The sequence below is a fragment of the Astyanax mexicanus genome, chromosome 1 (genome assembly GCF_023375975.1).
Source record: "Astyanax mexicanus isolate ESR-SI-001 chromosome 1, AstMex3_surface, whole genome shotgun sequence".
Taxonomy (NCBI): Eukaryota; Metazoa; Chordata; class Actinopteri; order Characiformes; family Acestrorhamphidae; genus Astyanax; species Astyanax mexicanus.
The window spans coordinates 1,622,863-1,639,174 of NC_064408.1; the positions used below are offsets into that span (position 1 = coordinate 1,622,863).

Consider the following 16,312-nt stretch of genomic DNA (forward strand, 5'->3'; position numbering starts at 1 on the left):
CAGAGCAGAATTTTTGTCTGTGATCAACAAAAAACTGTCTGCAACTAAAAACTATGCTAAAATCTTGTAGTGTGAACCTGGCATTAGATATGTGTTTACCGAATTCTAGATCTGAATCTATAATAATGATCTATATAGCTTATATTTATTAGCTCATCATACAGGAGTGCAACAAATATGTATTTAGGTTGTGAACCTCAGACAGTACACAGCAGGATTAGCCAGCAGACTTCGTCTGAGGGAGGGATCTGTACCTACTGTCTGTGGCAAGTCAGCAGATGATGGAGATGATTTACAAGAAACATAAGTGGCATCAAACCTGCATTCCTGAGCGGCGTCTCGTAACAAAGCGAGACAACAGAAAGAGAAAGACATACAGTACCAATACTATGATGACAAAAGTATTGGGACACCTGTTCATTCTGTAACTGTTACGTTTCCATACTGTCCCTGATTTGTCTGATTTGGGGTTTTACTGTGGAAGTTAGGACTAGTGGTCTAGTGCCGGGTCAGTTCCAGCATTACTCTGTGAAGCTTCTGGAGATGCATTTATTTACACTGCAGGGATTTACTGTCTTTCACTTCCCTGTGTGAGTGTGAGCGGTGAGGAGAACCGGAGAACCGGTTGTGGAATGTTGCTCTGAGGACGTTCTGCTGCTGCTGTGGTTTTCTGTTTACCTGTCTGTTTAACACACCTGAGGATTCCTGAACTCAGGTACATTCAGGCACCTCTAAGAGGAACAGCCTGCAGATACTAAGATTTGGATTCTTGTTCAAAGACTTTGGGTACATGCCCCAGGCTGAGCGATGAGTTAGAGCCAGTTAACCTCTTATAATTTTAATAACTGTAAAATGTACAGATGCCTCCTTTTCCAGTGGAGTAGAGCTACGTTAGAGTAGGAACTGTAGCCTTCAGCCAGTCTAAAGCCGTATTCAGCAGCAGAGAAAGGGTTAACTTACTCTTTAACACTGTGGCCAGACAGCCAATCATTACACACTACATACTGCTGCCAGTGACAGGAGGACACGCCCAGTATGCAATGTCCCATTCCTTTCTACTAGCAAAAAGTAGCTGACAGACTGATGAATAACTACAGTGTGTTTGTACTGAAAGAAGCTACGGCAATACTCCAGATAAACCTGTTTTCCTGAGTTAACACAGCTCACGCTAACAACAAATAAAAAACAGGTCTGAAGAACACGTACAGTCCTGTGAAAAAGTATTTACCTCCTAAACCTGATAACTGGTTGTTCCACTCTTAGCAGCAACAACTGCAATCAAGCGTTTGCAGTAACTTGCAGTGAGTCTTTCACAGAGCTGTGGAGGAATTCTGTTCCACTTTTCTTTACAGAATTGTTGTAATTCCACCACATTGGAGGATTTTCCAGCATGAACCTCCTTTTTAAGATCATCCACAGCATCTCAATAGGATTCAGATCAGGACTTTGACTAGGCCAGCTGAACTTGCTGGTGTGTTTTGGGTCGTTGTCCTGCTGCAGAACCCAAGTTCATTTCAGCTTGAGGTCAGGAACAGATGGCCGGACGTTCTCCTTCAGGTAGACAGAAGAATTCATGGTTCCATTTATCACAGCAATTCTTCCAGGTCCTGAAGCAGTAGTGAATCAGCACAAGCACAAACACTCAACCACAACAGTTCATGGAAGTGCAGCTAGAAACAGAAACAGAATGGAAGGAAACACCTTACAAACGTAGGATAACACATCTATTTCAGAAAACATTATATTACTGTATATTTATAGGGTATCAGAACACTTTAACACACTTTTTATTGTATCGCCTGTATTATATCATATCGTATCGTTTCCACAAGCTTCTGCAACAACGTCCCAACATTTATTTCTGTCCAGAGCTGCATTAATTTCTCCCCAAGATCTTGTATTGATGATGGAGGTTTGGAGCACTGAACAAAGTCTTCTCCAGCACATCCCAAAGATTCTCAACGGGGTTCAAGTCTGGACTCTGTGGTGGAGAATCCATGTGTGAAGATAATGATCTCATGCTCCCTGAACCCTGCACTCTTTCACAATCTGAACCCATTAATCCTGACATTGTCCTCTTAAAATATAATCCTGTTCCATCAGAGACTAAAGCCCATGGACCAAGCTGTTCCAGCTCAACACTGAAGGTCTCACCACTGCCAAGACTCACATCTTTGAGCAAATAGCCATCAAAAGCAATGTGCCATATGGAAACAAGAACATCCTGAGGGTTCCTGGGAACACCTTGACTGATCATATTGCCCACAAACATCATGGCATAGAGACATTTGTCCTCAAAGACATGGCCTTGTCAGCTGCTGGACAATCTCCAGAAGGTACAGAGACAGAATGGTTATCAATGAAAGTGCATGACATCACAATCAACATCTACAAACCACCACCCAGCAGATTGGTTCCATCATCTCTGCCAGTCGTCCCAGCCCCCGCTGTATATATGCTGGTGATTTTAATATTCACCACACAGACTGAGATTACAGCAATTCCAGCAGTGATGGTGACGTCCTGGTGAACTAGGCCTTGACTTTAGATGCAACACTCTTATATGACCCAAAGGAGCCATGTATATTTTATTCTGCCTGATGGAACAGTACCACCAATCCAAACCTGGCATTTGCAGCAAAATGGAATAAAAACCAGCCAGTCCCTATAAGACGCACCCAGGACATATTTCCGCGATCACTCCATCGACCATCGCTTATCACTATTCCATCTATGGTCCAGACTCTGCAAGGGAGGGATGAGGAGACGTGGAACTTTTGTAGAAAAAACTGGGCCGGCTTCACCAAACAAGTCAGCAAACCAGCTGCCGGTCTACTTCCCTGTATCCCAACAACCTAATCAATGCCTACGACTCCTATCGACAAAGAATGTGAAAACCTCATTTATGCCTATACAGAATCACAGACCAGTGAAGACAGGGACAAAGCAGCAGATAACCTTTTCTGCAGGTTAATGGAGAAGCGTAGGAAACGCTGGACTGAGACGGTGGAGTCAGTCGACTTCACACATTCCAGCCGACAGGTGGTTACAGATCCTGAACAAGCTGACTGGTAGGTTAACAACTCCTGTACAGTCCCCATCACTGCAAACTCCATTGTGTCCCTCCTATTGAGTAATGGCCGTTTCCCCGATGCAGACAAGACATCAGCAAGAGTCCATGAGCTGCTTAGGACCTCAGGGTGTGATTCCAACCTATTTGGCAATTCAACACCTGAAGACTGGCAGGGCACCAGGTATAGACAGCGTCCATTCTGAATACATAAAACACCAAAGCAAAAAGGCAACTCTATTATTTCCTCTCTGCATGCCTTTAGTACTTAAAGCTGCATTAGATCTGGTGTTGTGCAAAGGTAATATCCCTGCAGAAGCCGAACAAGCCAAGCGATGACCCAAAGGGATACCGGCCCATCTCACTGCTGTCTACCATACAAGCTTTACAGTGTAAAATCTGTTTTCTGTAAATAAACGGAAATATACAGATATGCTTTCCTGGCTTTTTTAGTTAAATACATTATTCTACTTTATAAAATAAAAAAAATACTCAGAACAAGTAGTTGATTATTATTTTTAATTTAAAGTTTTTGGCTTTTAGCTACATTCACCCCCATTCATAGATGACTCACACGTGAGCTCCCTCTAGAGTTTAACAGTGATTTACTGATATAAAAGGGGAACAGGAAGTGATCAGACTCTCCATAAACAGCTCTAGTAATGCAGGAGATGTGTTTTGGACCCGTGTATTTTTTTTCTTTCTCAGTAATTCCATTGGCAGTTTGTAGCTGCTGCTCCTGACTCCCAGTTGCCGACTGGGTCAGATATCTAGCATTCCAAATATTTGCCGGGCGTCTGCGACTGATCGGCGAAAAGTCATTCACAATACGCGACTGTGTGAGTGCTGAAAGCCTCAGAGCAGAATTTTTGTCTGTGATCAACAAAAAACTGTCTGCAACTAAAAACTATGCTAAAATCTTGTAGTGTGAACCTGGCATTAGATATGTGTTTACCGAATTCTAGATCTGAATCTATAATAATGATCTATATAGCTTATATTTATTAGCTCATCATACAGGAGTGCAACAAATATGTATTTAGGTTGTGAACCTCAGACAGTACACAGCAGGATTAGCCAGCAGACTTCGTCTGAGGGAGGGATCTGTACCTACTGTCTGTGGCAAGTCAGCAGATGATGGAGATGATTTACAAGAAACATAAGTGGCATCAAACCTGCATTCCTGAGCGGCGTCTCGTAACAAAGCGAGACAACAGAAAGAGAAAGACATACAGTACCAATACTATGATGACAAAAGTATTGGGACACCTGTTCATTCTGTAACTGTTACGTTTCCATACTGTCCCTGATTTGTCTGATTTGGGGTTTTACTGTGGAAGTTAGGACTAGTGGTCTAGTGCCGGGTCAGTTCCAGCATTACTCTGTGAAGCTTCTGGAGATGCATTTATTTACACTGCAGGGATTTACTGTCTTTCACTTCCCTGTGTGAGGAGAACCGGTTGTGGAATGTTGCTCTGAGGACGTTCTGCTGCTGCTGTGGTTTTCTGTTTACCTGTCTGTTTAACACACCTGAGGATTCCTGAACTCAGGTACATTCAGGCACCTCTAAGAGGAACAGCCTGCAGATACTAAGATTTGGATTCTTGTTCAAAGACTTTGGGTACATGCCCCAGGCTGAGCGATGAGTTAGAGCCAGTTAACCTCTTATAATTTTAATAACTGTAAAATGTACAGATGCCTCCTTTTCCAGTGGAGTAGAGCTACGTTAGAGTAGGAACTGTAGCCTTCAGCCAGTCTAAAGCCGTATTCAGCAGCAGAGAAAGGGTTAACTTACTCTTTAACACTGTGGCCAGACAGCCAATCATTACACACTACATACTGCTGCCAGTGACAGGAGGACACGCCCAGTATGCAATGTCCCATTCCTTTCTACTAGCAAAAAGTAGCTGACAGACTGATGAATAACTACAGTGTGTTTGTACTGAAAGAAGCTACGGCAATACTCCAGATAAACCTGTTTTCCTGAGTTAACACAGCTCACGCTAACAACAAATAAAAGACAGGTCTGAAGAACACGTACAGTCCTGTGAAAAAGTATTTACCTCCTAAACCTGATAACTGGTTGTTCCACCCTTAGCAGCAACAACTGCAATCAAGCTGTGAGTCTTTTACAGAGCTGTGGCTTTAGAACATACTTGAGCCAATAGCCGTCAAACCCATCCTGAGATTTCCTGGGCACACCTTTGCTGATCATATTGCCAACAAACATCATGGCATAGCGACATTTGTCCTCAAAGACATGGCCTGGTCAGATGAAGGACAATCTCCAGAAGTTGCAGAGACAGAATGGTTATCAATGAAAGAGCATGACATCACAATTGTCAACATCTACAAACCACCACCCAGCAGATTGGTTCCACCATCCCCCGCTCTATATGCTGGTGGTAGCTGCAACACTCCTGACCCAAAGGAGCCATGTACATTTTTCTTTGCCCTAAATGATGCCTACGACTTGTACTGCAAGATGCTGCTGGCTGCTGCCATGAATAAAAACTCCCTGCGGGTTGTGAAATTCTCCTTTGTGCCCATGTAAAATTTAAGACCAGTGAAGACAGGGACAATGCAGCAGATAACTTATTCTGCAGGTTAACTGAGAAGCGTAGGCAACACTGGACTGACCAGCCGACGGGGGTGGCAGATCCTGAACGAGCTGACTGGTAGGTCAGCAACTTGCAAGATCAATATCACGGTTGATAATGCCCAGCTACAGCTCGAGCCCTCCCTGACGTACCTCGGAGTGAAGGTAGACAGAACACTGTCCTTTAAGCAACACCTGGACATTGTCAAGGCAAAAACCACCAACCATGCTGCACTGATACGCCTCCATGTGAAGAAGCTGGATGTGGAGCTTAACACTCTGGAAGCTTATGAGCCACCCCAACCTATCAACTGCCTGTCCTCTCTGGAATCAGAAGAGAAAAGCAGCCATGCTGGTTTTCGCTCAGAAAGCACAGATGAGTAAATCCCACTTCCTCCACAAGACCATCACAGAGACTTCACAGCACATGAGCCTCAAATCCCCAACCCATGCCCAGAAACTGCTCTGCACAACACCAGCTGACATCTCCAAGGCTTCCTGGATGAAGGCAAGATGGAAAGACCAGTGGAAGGAAGCAGGACCATCTACACTTCATCAATACATCAGAGATCCAACAGATGTTCCTGCCCAGAGTGGACAACCCTTAATCCCCTGAGAACAGGAGTACGGTGCTTTGAACATGAGGACCCATCACAAACAGTGGAACATGTGATCACCAGCTGCCCCAAATTCTGGTCACCGAATGGCACTCGTGGTTTAATGGACCTGGATGATGAAACACTGGACTGACTTGCAGCAACAGAACTGAGAGTCTAAAGGACATACACCAGAATTAGAGAACAAATCCACTGATGGAATCACCTGGTACTTCAGTATATTCAGGTAGTCAGCTGACCTCATTCTTTGCAGAAACTCCAGATCATAGCTCCACCCCCACAGGCTTGTACGGTAGGCACTAGACATGATGGGTAATCACTTCACCTGCCTCTCTTCTTACCCTGATGCTCCATCACTCTGAAACAGGATAAAAATGGACTCATCAGATCTTCACCTGACCTGATTCAGAGTCTGATCTTTACCCTTTTTAACAAACTGAAGCTGTTTTTACTGGTTTTCCTCACTGATAAGAGCTTTTCTTAAAGCTACAAAGCTGTTTAGTCCCTTTTAATTCATTCAATTCCCTTCACTACATTGTGTGGTAAAGCTCTTACTTTCACTATTAAACATCATATCCCTGAGTTCTAGTGAAGTTTTTCTACCATTTATTTATAAGTGAGCAGAGCAGGTAGGGGAGGAGTGAATAGAGCAGGTAGGGGGAGGAGTGAACAGTGTGAGTAGGGGAGGAGTGAGCAGTGTGAGCATTGAGTGAAAGGAGCAGAGTGTGTTCAGACGTCTACTTTTTGAAGAAACGGTCAGACAGTTTTTAGCTAATGTTCTGGAGAATTCCTCTGAAGGAAACTGATCAACACCTGGATCTACAAACACACCTGTAGAATCTGAAGAGAACCTGAGATCAGAGAGCGAGAACCTTCACACACCTGAAAGTGAAAGTCTGAGTGTTGTAACAGGAAGGAGCAGCAGTGAAAGAAAATGGCTTCTAAATCTTTCTTAGTGGAGGATCTCACCTGTCCTGTGTGTTTTGAGATCTTCACGGTTCCTGTGGTTCTGAACTGTAGCCACAGTGTGTGTAAAGAGTGTCTGCAGAAGTTCTGGGAGTCTAAAGGATCCAGAGAGTGTCCAATTTGTAGGAGAAGATCTTCAAATGATTCTCCTCTAGTAAACCTGGCTCTGAAGAACCTGTGTGAGAACTTCTTACAGGAGAGAAGTGGGAGAACTTCAGCCGGTTCTGAGACACTCTGCAGTCTGCACGGAGAGAACCTCCGGATCTACTGTCTGGATCATCAGCAGCCCGTGTGCTTGGTGTGTCAAACCTCGAGGAACCATACAGGCCATAATTTCCGCCCCATTGATGAAGCTGCAACCGACTGCAAGGTAAAATCAGTGTGAACAGCTGTACAGCAGGAGTTTTTGATTTGTTTCTTTGTCAAATTCCTAATTTTTGAAATAATGAGAATTCAGAATATACAGATCCAGAAACATGTTTTATAACTAATCATGTGGCTTTAAATATTGTATTTAGAAAAATAAATGTAGAGTTTTAGGTTGCTAAACATATAGCAACAATATGAAGGAAAATAGAAAATATCTGTAAAATTTTAGCATGTAATTAGAAAGGATTACATTTTTTTGTAGGGATGCACAATGAACGATATTTCAAACCGATATTTATATGCTGACGTATTTACCTAAATGCTGAAAAGGGACCAAACAACTGTCAGGCCCATCCAGCCAAGCCCCCCCCCCACCCTCCCTGGACTCCTCCCTGCCTGACTCCCATACCTGTTTTATTTCTTGTTTTGTTTGTTTGCCCAGTTTAATTTCTTAGTCTAGACGTTTTCCTAAGCTCTGCTTAGCAGTTTTCTGTTTGCTATTTTGTAGTCTAGTGCTCCCTTTGTTTTTCCCCATTCCCTGTACTACTTACTGGTTATATTGTTTTGGCAGTTTCACTTATTCCTTGTTTACTTAGTCCCTGTTCCTTTGGCCCAGTCCAGTTTACTTTGCCAGTTTTTATATTTGTTTCTAGTTTTGCCCAACTATAGTGTGTAGCTCTATCCCCTTGGTTATTGTTTATTTTGTAGTTTTGTTGTTTATTTTAATAAAATTTACTGCTTCGTTTTACATCCCAGCAGTGTCTTATTTCCTCTCTGCCTGTTTACAGTCAGACATAAAAACAGCACTGACTGTGCTATTTTAATATTTACTGATTGAAGCTCATTTTTATAAATTTTTATTATTTTCAATAGATTTTATTTATTTATTTTATTTAACCTGTTACTTTAATAAAGAATGTTTAAAACAGTAATTGCATACAGCTGGCTGAAAGCTAAAATGTAAGGTCTATAAGTGTTATATTTGCTTTAAATATTATTGTGTTTATTCTGTAAGTTATATATGTGTAATATCTGCATCATACCAGACCATACCTTATTTTTAGTAAAAGTAGTATCACCATATTTCAGAGTTTTTGTTTGATAACGATATTCTTGGCATTACGAAAAACATTGTTTTTTCTTTTCAAGAAGAATTAATTTCAGTAAAAACAAGAAGATTCTATACATTTTTGTCTATTTCCCAAACATTAGCATAAACATTAAACTGAAAGGTGAAAACATAAACTTACTGTAAAATACATCTGTAGCATATGCAGTGCATGCATGTAAACTGCAAATAAAAAGTGTAAATAAATACACTAAATAAAAATACAAAATATACTGCCTTTAGAAATATTGTATTGTATTGTAATATTGATTTTTTATCGTGCACATTTTTTTGGGTGATATTATTGCATATGGCACACCTCTACTAAACATGTAAGTTTACAATTTACCTCAGTTCAGTTATTCTGTACACAGTTAAATCCAACATTTAATCACAATTTAGAAACTAAATGAGAGAAATGTAAAATATTTATGGCTAAAAACAGTTTAAAATGGACAATATAGGACAATATTTACTGTCTTAACCCTGAGAGTCTGTGTAAAACTGTGATTTTATTACAGGTTTGGGTGTTTTTAACACGACGTAAAGCGATATAAACTGGATTACTGCTTTTATAAAATGTGTATCAGCGTAAAACAGTCTAAAATACAGCAAATTTATCTCATAAATGTATTCATTTAGATGAAATTTCACCAATAATCTGATCTTGCTCCACACAGTGTGGTGTGTTAGCGGTTAGCGCTGTGGCTAGGCTACCTGAGGGGAAGGTTTAGCTGTAATAATGGGGTGTAGACTCTCCATGAAGATAAATATGATGATTAATATTAAAGTTGGGTAGAAATGCAGAGATTTTTCTCTCTTTCTGAAGAGATTTTTACTCTAAAGGAGAAGCTGCAGAAGTGCAGGGCTAGCCTGGGGCTGTGTTTTTAGCCTTTAGCTCAGGAAGCTAGCTGAGTAGCATTAGCTTAACCCAGCAGTTTAGCTACCGTAGCGCCGTGTTTCTCTCCTGAATTAAACTCAGATAAACAGTGTAAAACTTTAGTATTAAAGTCATAAATCTGTGAATAGTGTTTATAGTAACCGTTCCTCCACCAGTCAGTGTAGCTGAGGTAGCGTTAGCTAAGCTAGCTAAGCGCTCTAACAGTAAAAGTTAGATATTATTACACTATTTCTCTGGATAAAACACCTATTTAATGATTAGAATTACTGTTAATATTAATCTGAATATTTCCATTTATAATGCATGATTAGAAATAGTGTTTTATTTATTTTATACTGTTATTTGCTGGAGGATTGAACAGGTTTGGTTGTGATAAAGGGTGTTTTGGTAACTCTGTTTGCCCTTTTCACCAAAATATCTAGTTACTATTCTTTGGTTCTAGATAAGAACTAAATTTAGAGTATCTGTCTGCGTCCTGCAGAACTACAGGAACATCCATCTAACTTACTTTCATGCTGCCATCTACTGTGTCTGCAGTATATTGCATTATAGCTGTTCCTTTCTGATTTTTTGCTGTAAATATATATCTCACCTCATTATTCTTGCCGTAAAAATGTTTTTATTTAATCAGTATAAAATATCTTATGCTGTACTATAGTTTAAACTACTTGTAGTGTTTATGGAATTACGTTCATCTTAACATTAGAGTGTTGCATGCCTAGCATATTTAATTTTCATTAAATCATTTTATTGGATTTTGTATATTTTACATCAGTCATCGGTATTAACAAGAAAATGAATATCCTGATGTAAAGAAAGTAATTATCATTAATGTTAGACTGTACAAAAATGACCAAATATTTTTTTAATATAATTATTATATTTAATTATATAAAACGAGGCAATTTTATAAGTTAACAACCAAAAGTTGACCAACACAAACTGTGCAGCAACAGATCCAGAGCTTGTCTCTAATTTTCTTTATCTATAAGGTGAATCAGCTGTAGGTAGGAGTGTGTAATAGAGTGAACACAGTGTTTAAAATTATACTGTATTTTATACAACAATAAACTATTAGAACTATAGAACTAAAGTCTCCTATTTGCTCATTGGAGCTGAAAAATGGATAGAAAGAAGCAGTTGGTCATAATGTTATTCTTGATCTGTGTTTAATGATATAAAGCACAATAATCTGTGCACAAGTGCTGTGATTTCAGAAACGAACATCTGATATGTATACAGAACTGTATTTTATATATTAATAAAAGTTAATGTTATATATTCTGCAATGTAAAACCATACATTTGGATTATTCGACCACATGATTAATCATTTTGACTGTGTTGTTCGTAATCGATGACTAAAGAACTTTTTATTCTGGTGATTCTGACATGTTAACTGATATGAATATGTAACTTTGGGGCAAAAACTAAGGATTTTGAGTAAATTACAAGCATTAGCTGCTCATCCATTATGTGGTGCTGTTAGTTAATGTATAATGTAAATTGTATGTATATTTAATATTTAATATATACGTCATAAGGTCAAGCACAACTGAATGATGGGGAATAATTGTCAGGTAACTCTCTCAACACTATATATGTTTTATTTTGAGAGTATTCAGTAAACACCTCAATAAATAAAAACAGTAATGAAACCCAGAGTGTAACATCATACCAGGAAAAACACGCGGTCACTGCAAGTTTTATTCCAACAAAGCAGAACTTATATAGCTTAAAGCTCACTGAGCCATTAAAATTAGCAATTAAAAACAGGTGTGAATCTACCTGAACCTGCAGCGACGCTGGACTTTTACAAATAAGATTACACACCCATGTTCTCCACAGTGTTCTGTCCAATTGTGCTACCCATCAATACGTGCTTCTTACCACCAGTTTTTATATATATATGTGGTTTCCAATCACCTCAGTTCCTTTAACTGAACCCTGAGATATTACTCAGGCCTTCCAAATATCCTATTGAGATTCTGGGGGGAAATGTTTAAATATGGTGTTGTTTTTGGGGGTATTTTTACATTTAAAATACACTAGAGAAACACGGTTTGCTGGGGAACACCACTGGTCAGAACACTGGTGTTGGGTAATGTAGTTAAAGTATAGTATTACACAGAGTTTTAAAGCACCACACTGGGTGTTACTAACAAAAATCCCAGTAAAGCAGATTTAAACATTGTTTTTACAACAATTTCAGTAACATATAAGGTAAACCTTTAAATTCGCTTAGATTGAGCGAAAACCGTAACTTACTTTACGTAGCGTCGCCATTTTGAAAAATGAGTGTTCCTTGTAGTCCTGAGACTCTTAGATTTTCAGGATCCAGAACCGAGTTTTGTTGGTGGAAATAATGGTTCAGAAATAGGTTCCACATTCCACTCTGGTGGAAAAGGGCTAACAGTAAATAAGGATGTTGTTGTATTAGTGTTTTATTATTTACACAGTGTTTACTAAATGTGTTAATGTCTGAATTGTGATTTAATAATTCACATAGCATAGTTTACTACCTCTTTACTAACTGGCTGTTTTACAGCTGAAAGATACGAGCTGTTTTAGGATAGTACTGTTAAGATAGTATTGCTAAGCTAACTTAGCCTTAACATTAGTTGTTTTAGCTTAATTATTTACCTACATGTGACTTGCATAGCACTGCTGAGATAAATTTATGACTAAATCAACTCTGCTAAATTAAATGAATTATTAGAATAGCACTGTGAGGGAAAATTATTATTAAAATGGCAAAACTGAGCTAAATTCATCACTAAAATTGCACTACTCAGGAACATTTATGATTAGAATAGCAATGCTAAGGTAGGATTAGCTTAAGCTACATATAAAGCTATGTATGTGACTATAACAGCATGGCTGAAATAAATTCATGATTAGAATAGCACTGCTGAGGTAAATATACTGTGATTTGTTGGTGTGTCTGCTGAAATATTAAAAATGTTAAATATTTAATCCAGTGTGTGGATGTGTTTCAGGAGGAGCTCAGAACTACTCTGAATTCCCTAAAGGAGAAACTGGAGATCTTTAAAGAGTGTAAACTGAACTGGGATCAGACTGCAGATCATATAAAGGTAAGAATGAGAAGATCTTCTGAGATCATGATTCTGAAATTAGTTCCCCAAATCAGAAGTAGGACAGTATAAAACACATTAAATATACAGTGTTTCTGACATTTACTTTCGCTTTTATTTGATTACAGATGGCATGAACCCAATATATTTCATGTTTTGTTTGGTGAACTTTACTTCATTATACATTCGTTCCTGCATTTCAGACCTTCAACACGTTCCAAATAAAGATGGAACAGTAAAGCATTTACCACTTTATAATGTTTCCATTTCCACTTAAAAGATACCAAGAGATAAAGAGTTTCAGGTGTTATTTTCTCCCATAATTCCTACAAACATGAGATTGGGGACAGTTCAGTCCAGTACCTGTACCCTCTTCTTCCACAGACATGTCTTAGTAATGTGTGCAGCATGTGGTTTAGCATTGTCTTGTTGAAGAATACTGCATGATCTTGAGGGCAGCACTGTTTAGAACAGCACTGCTGAGGTAAATGAATGATTAGAATAGCTCTACTGAGGTAAAATAGCTGGTATTTGATTGGCTGATGGGCTCCTTCCTTCCAGACTCAGGCCCGATGCACAGAGAATCAGATTAAGGAGGACTTTGAGAAGCTTCACCAGTTTCTACGAGATGAAGAGGCAGCCCGGATCACTGCGCTGAGGGAGGAAGAGGAGCAGAAGAGTCAGATGATGAAGGAGAAGATTGAGAAGATGAGCAGAGAGATATCAGCACTATCAGACACTATCAGAGGCGTAGAAGAGGAGATGGGAGCTGAAGACGTTCCATTCCTACAGGTGAGGAACATCAGTCAGACTGAAGTGAATCATCAGACTGATTTCTGATGGTTTACACACTTCTGATCTGATCTGTGAATAATCTCTGATCTTCACTGTGTGGAAGTGATGTGTAGTTTATTAATTATGATGTAATTCATTAATATTCCCCTGATTGTTTTACAGAACTATAAGACCACAGTGGAAAGGTGAGTCTCTCTCTCTCTCTCTCTCTCTCTCTGTGGTTCTGAACCCAAAGCTACAGCAGTACTGAACGGGTTCTGATGTTCTTCCAGAACCCAGTGCACACTGCAGGATCCAGAGAGCCAATCAGGAGCTCTGCTCAACGTGGAGAAACATCTGTCCAACCTGAAGTTCAGCGTCTGGAAGAAGATGCAGGAGATCCTTCAGTTTAGTGAGTCTCACTTTCTCTTCTCACATGCACTCACACGCCACATGTCATGGGACAGGAAGTAGTGTTGTGTCCCGTGACTTTTGCCGTGTCTTTGTCTCGTAAATCTCACATTTTTGTAAATATTTTATTAGATCTTTTCATGGGAAACACTGAAGATACGACTCTTTGATACAGTGTAAAGTAGTCAGTGTACAGCTTGTAGAAAATGTACAAATTGTAGATATTTTGTGTGTTAATCAGAGTACTATGTTTGTGCATGCATGTGTGTGTGTGTGTGTTTGTGTATGTGTGTGTGTGTTTGTGTATGTGTGTGTATGTGTGTGTGTGTGTGTGCTGCAGCTCCTGTAACTCTGGATCTGAACTCTGCTGGTTCTAATCTCATCGTATCTGAAGATCTGATCAGTGTGAGACTCAGTCCTGATAAACTGCAGCTTCCTGATAATCCAGAGAGATTTGATGGTGATTATAGGTTCTGTGTTGTTGGATCTGAGAGCTTTAACTCAGGAATTCACTGCTGGGATGTTGAAGTTGGAGATGATGAATACTGGTTTGTGGGAGTGATGTTAGAATCTGCTGAGAGGAAGGGAGATATATTCTCCAGGAGAGGAGTGTGGTTTCTGTGGTGTTGTGATGGTAAATATGGATTCAGGTCTACACCACAGAAGCCCACTGTTCTCTCAGTATCAGTGAAAGTGAGGAGGGTGAGAGTTGAGCTGGACTGGAACAGAGGAAAACTCTCATTCTCTGATCCTCTCACTAACACACACTTACACACCATCACACACACTTTCACTGAGACACTCGTTCCATTCTTCTTTACCTCTAACTCTCTAACTATCAGTCCAGCTCAGATCAGTGTATCTGTGAATCAGTGAATCAGTTCAGATCAGTGTATCTGTGAATCAGTTCAGATCAGTGAATCAGTTCAGATCAGTGTATCTGTGAATCAGTGAATCAGTTCAGATCAGTGTATCTGTGAATCAGTTCAGATCAGTGTATCTGTGAATCAGTGAATCAGTTCAGATCAGTGTATCTGTGAATCAGTGAATCAGTTCAGATCAGTGTATCTGTGAATCAGTTTGGTTTGATTCTGTGGGCTCTATCTTACACTCTCATTAAGGAGTGTCGTAATGCTCATTGCTATCTTACACCCCACCAACACTCTTTTTTTCACTCCTTCCTCCTGCATTGCTTAACCACACCCCTAATTATTTACGAGAATTAATACATGTCTTTTGCGTGCTTTGAGCCGTGGAAGGTGTACTTTTCCCGTTGTTACGATAGCAAAGACACACTGATATGCGCTAAATCAAGCTGCACGGTTCACTGCTCACCTATAGATCACTAAAATAGGACTAAATGTTTTCCTCCTCAATTTGAAAGTACAGTTGCTCCGCCCACTCATTACTCATCAGTGGTAACGCCCCCAACACTCGTTTATGATCTCTGTAATCAAATAAAACACAAAGGAATTAGAAGAAATTCTACTTTTTAGTTTCTATTCTCCTCACTTTAAAATCTTTTCTGATTTAGGGGTGTATTTAGGGGTGTTGCTGGGTTATATTGTGTCTAACTATAACACATTATTGATTATTAAATTAATTGATTATTGTTTCTTCATTCTTGATTTTTTATAAACAGCTTGTTTTTGGTTCTGGGCACATCTATAAATTAATTTCCTGCAGTTTCCTGTGTGTTTTAATCTGTATAATGTTATAATCATTAATAAATGTGCAGTAAAATTGGTTTTATGTTCTTGAAAACGTTTGAAAGTAAGTAAAGATGAATCTTCTCCATTCAGTGTAATATAATAAATATATAAAAGAGCAGTTGTGGTGTGTTTTACTGCAGAACTCTACAGAACAGACTGTGTTACTCTATAAAATAATCCATTACATGAAGAAAGAATTTAGTAAATATGCTCTAGATATTCATATTCTAAAGCTAGAACCTGAGTATCTATTAAATCATTGATTATTAATGGTTATAAACATGCTATAGGCTGGATTTGGGGGCGTATGGTATAGATGTGGTTTAAGATAAAATAAGATAATCCTTTATTAATCCCACAGCAGGGAAATTTACAGAGTTACAGCAGCACAGAGAACAGAACAGAAGAGATTTCAGGAAATATAAATATACATATACATACTAAGAAACCATCAAATATATTGATGGGTCTCTGAGACATTGTATCGTCCTCCTCCAAGGGGTTGGGCTTGATGGACTTTGCCAGTCAGCCGCTGCCTCCCTCTGGTGGCAGGAGGTGGAACTTGTCTGAGGACAGGCTTTAAACTGCACTGAAAAAAACTGTTTAAATACTTTTTATTTCTATTTTACAAGTAGAACTTATTTCTATTATTAAGTAAATGTGCACAGTGAACTCTCCCTGTGAGTTTAAT

General features: G+C 39.3%; 1 protein-coding gene across 1 annotated transcript; it reads left to right on the plus strand.

Moving 5' to 3' along the window:
* The first annotated feature begins 7,031 nt into the window (after nt 1-7,031).
* LOC125782240 (E3 ubiquitin-protein ligase TRIM35-like) lies at nt 7,032-15,009 on the plus strand. Its single transcript, XM_049465732.1, has 6 exons — nt 7,032-7,622; nt 12,629-12,724; nt 13,286-13,516; nt 13,682-13,704; nt 13,792-13,910; nt 14,250-15,009. Exons 1-6 carry the CDS (start codon nt 7,221-7,223, stop codon nt 14,783-14,785), a joined length of 1,407 nt encoding a protein of 468 aa, XP_049321689.1. The 5' UTR covers nt 7,032-7,220; the 3' UTR covers nt 14,786-15,009.
* Nucleotides 15,010-16,312: the final 1,303 nt, after the last annotated feature.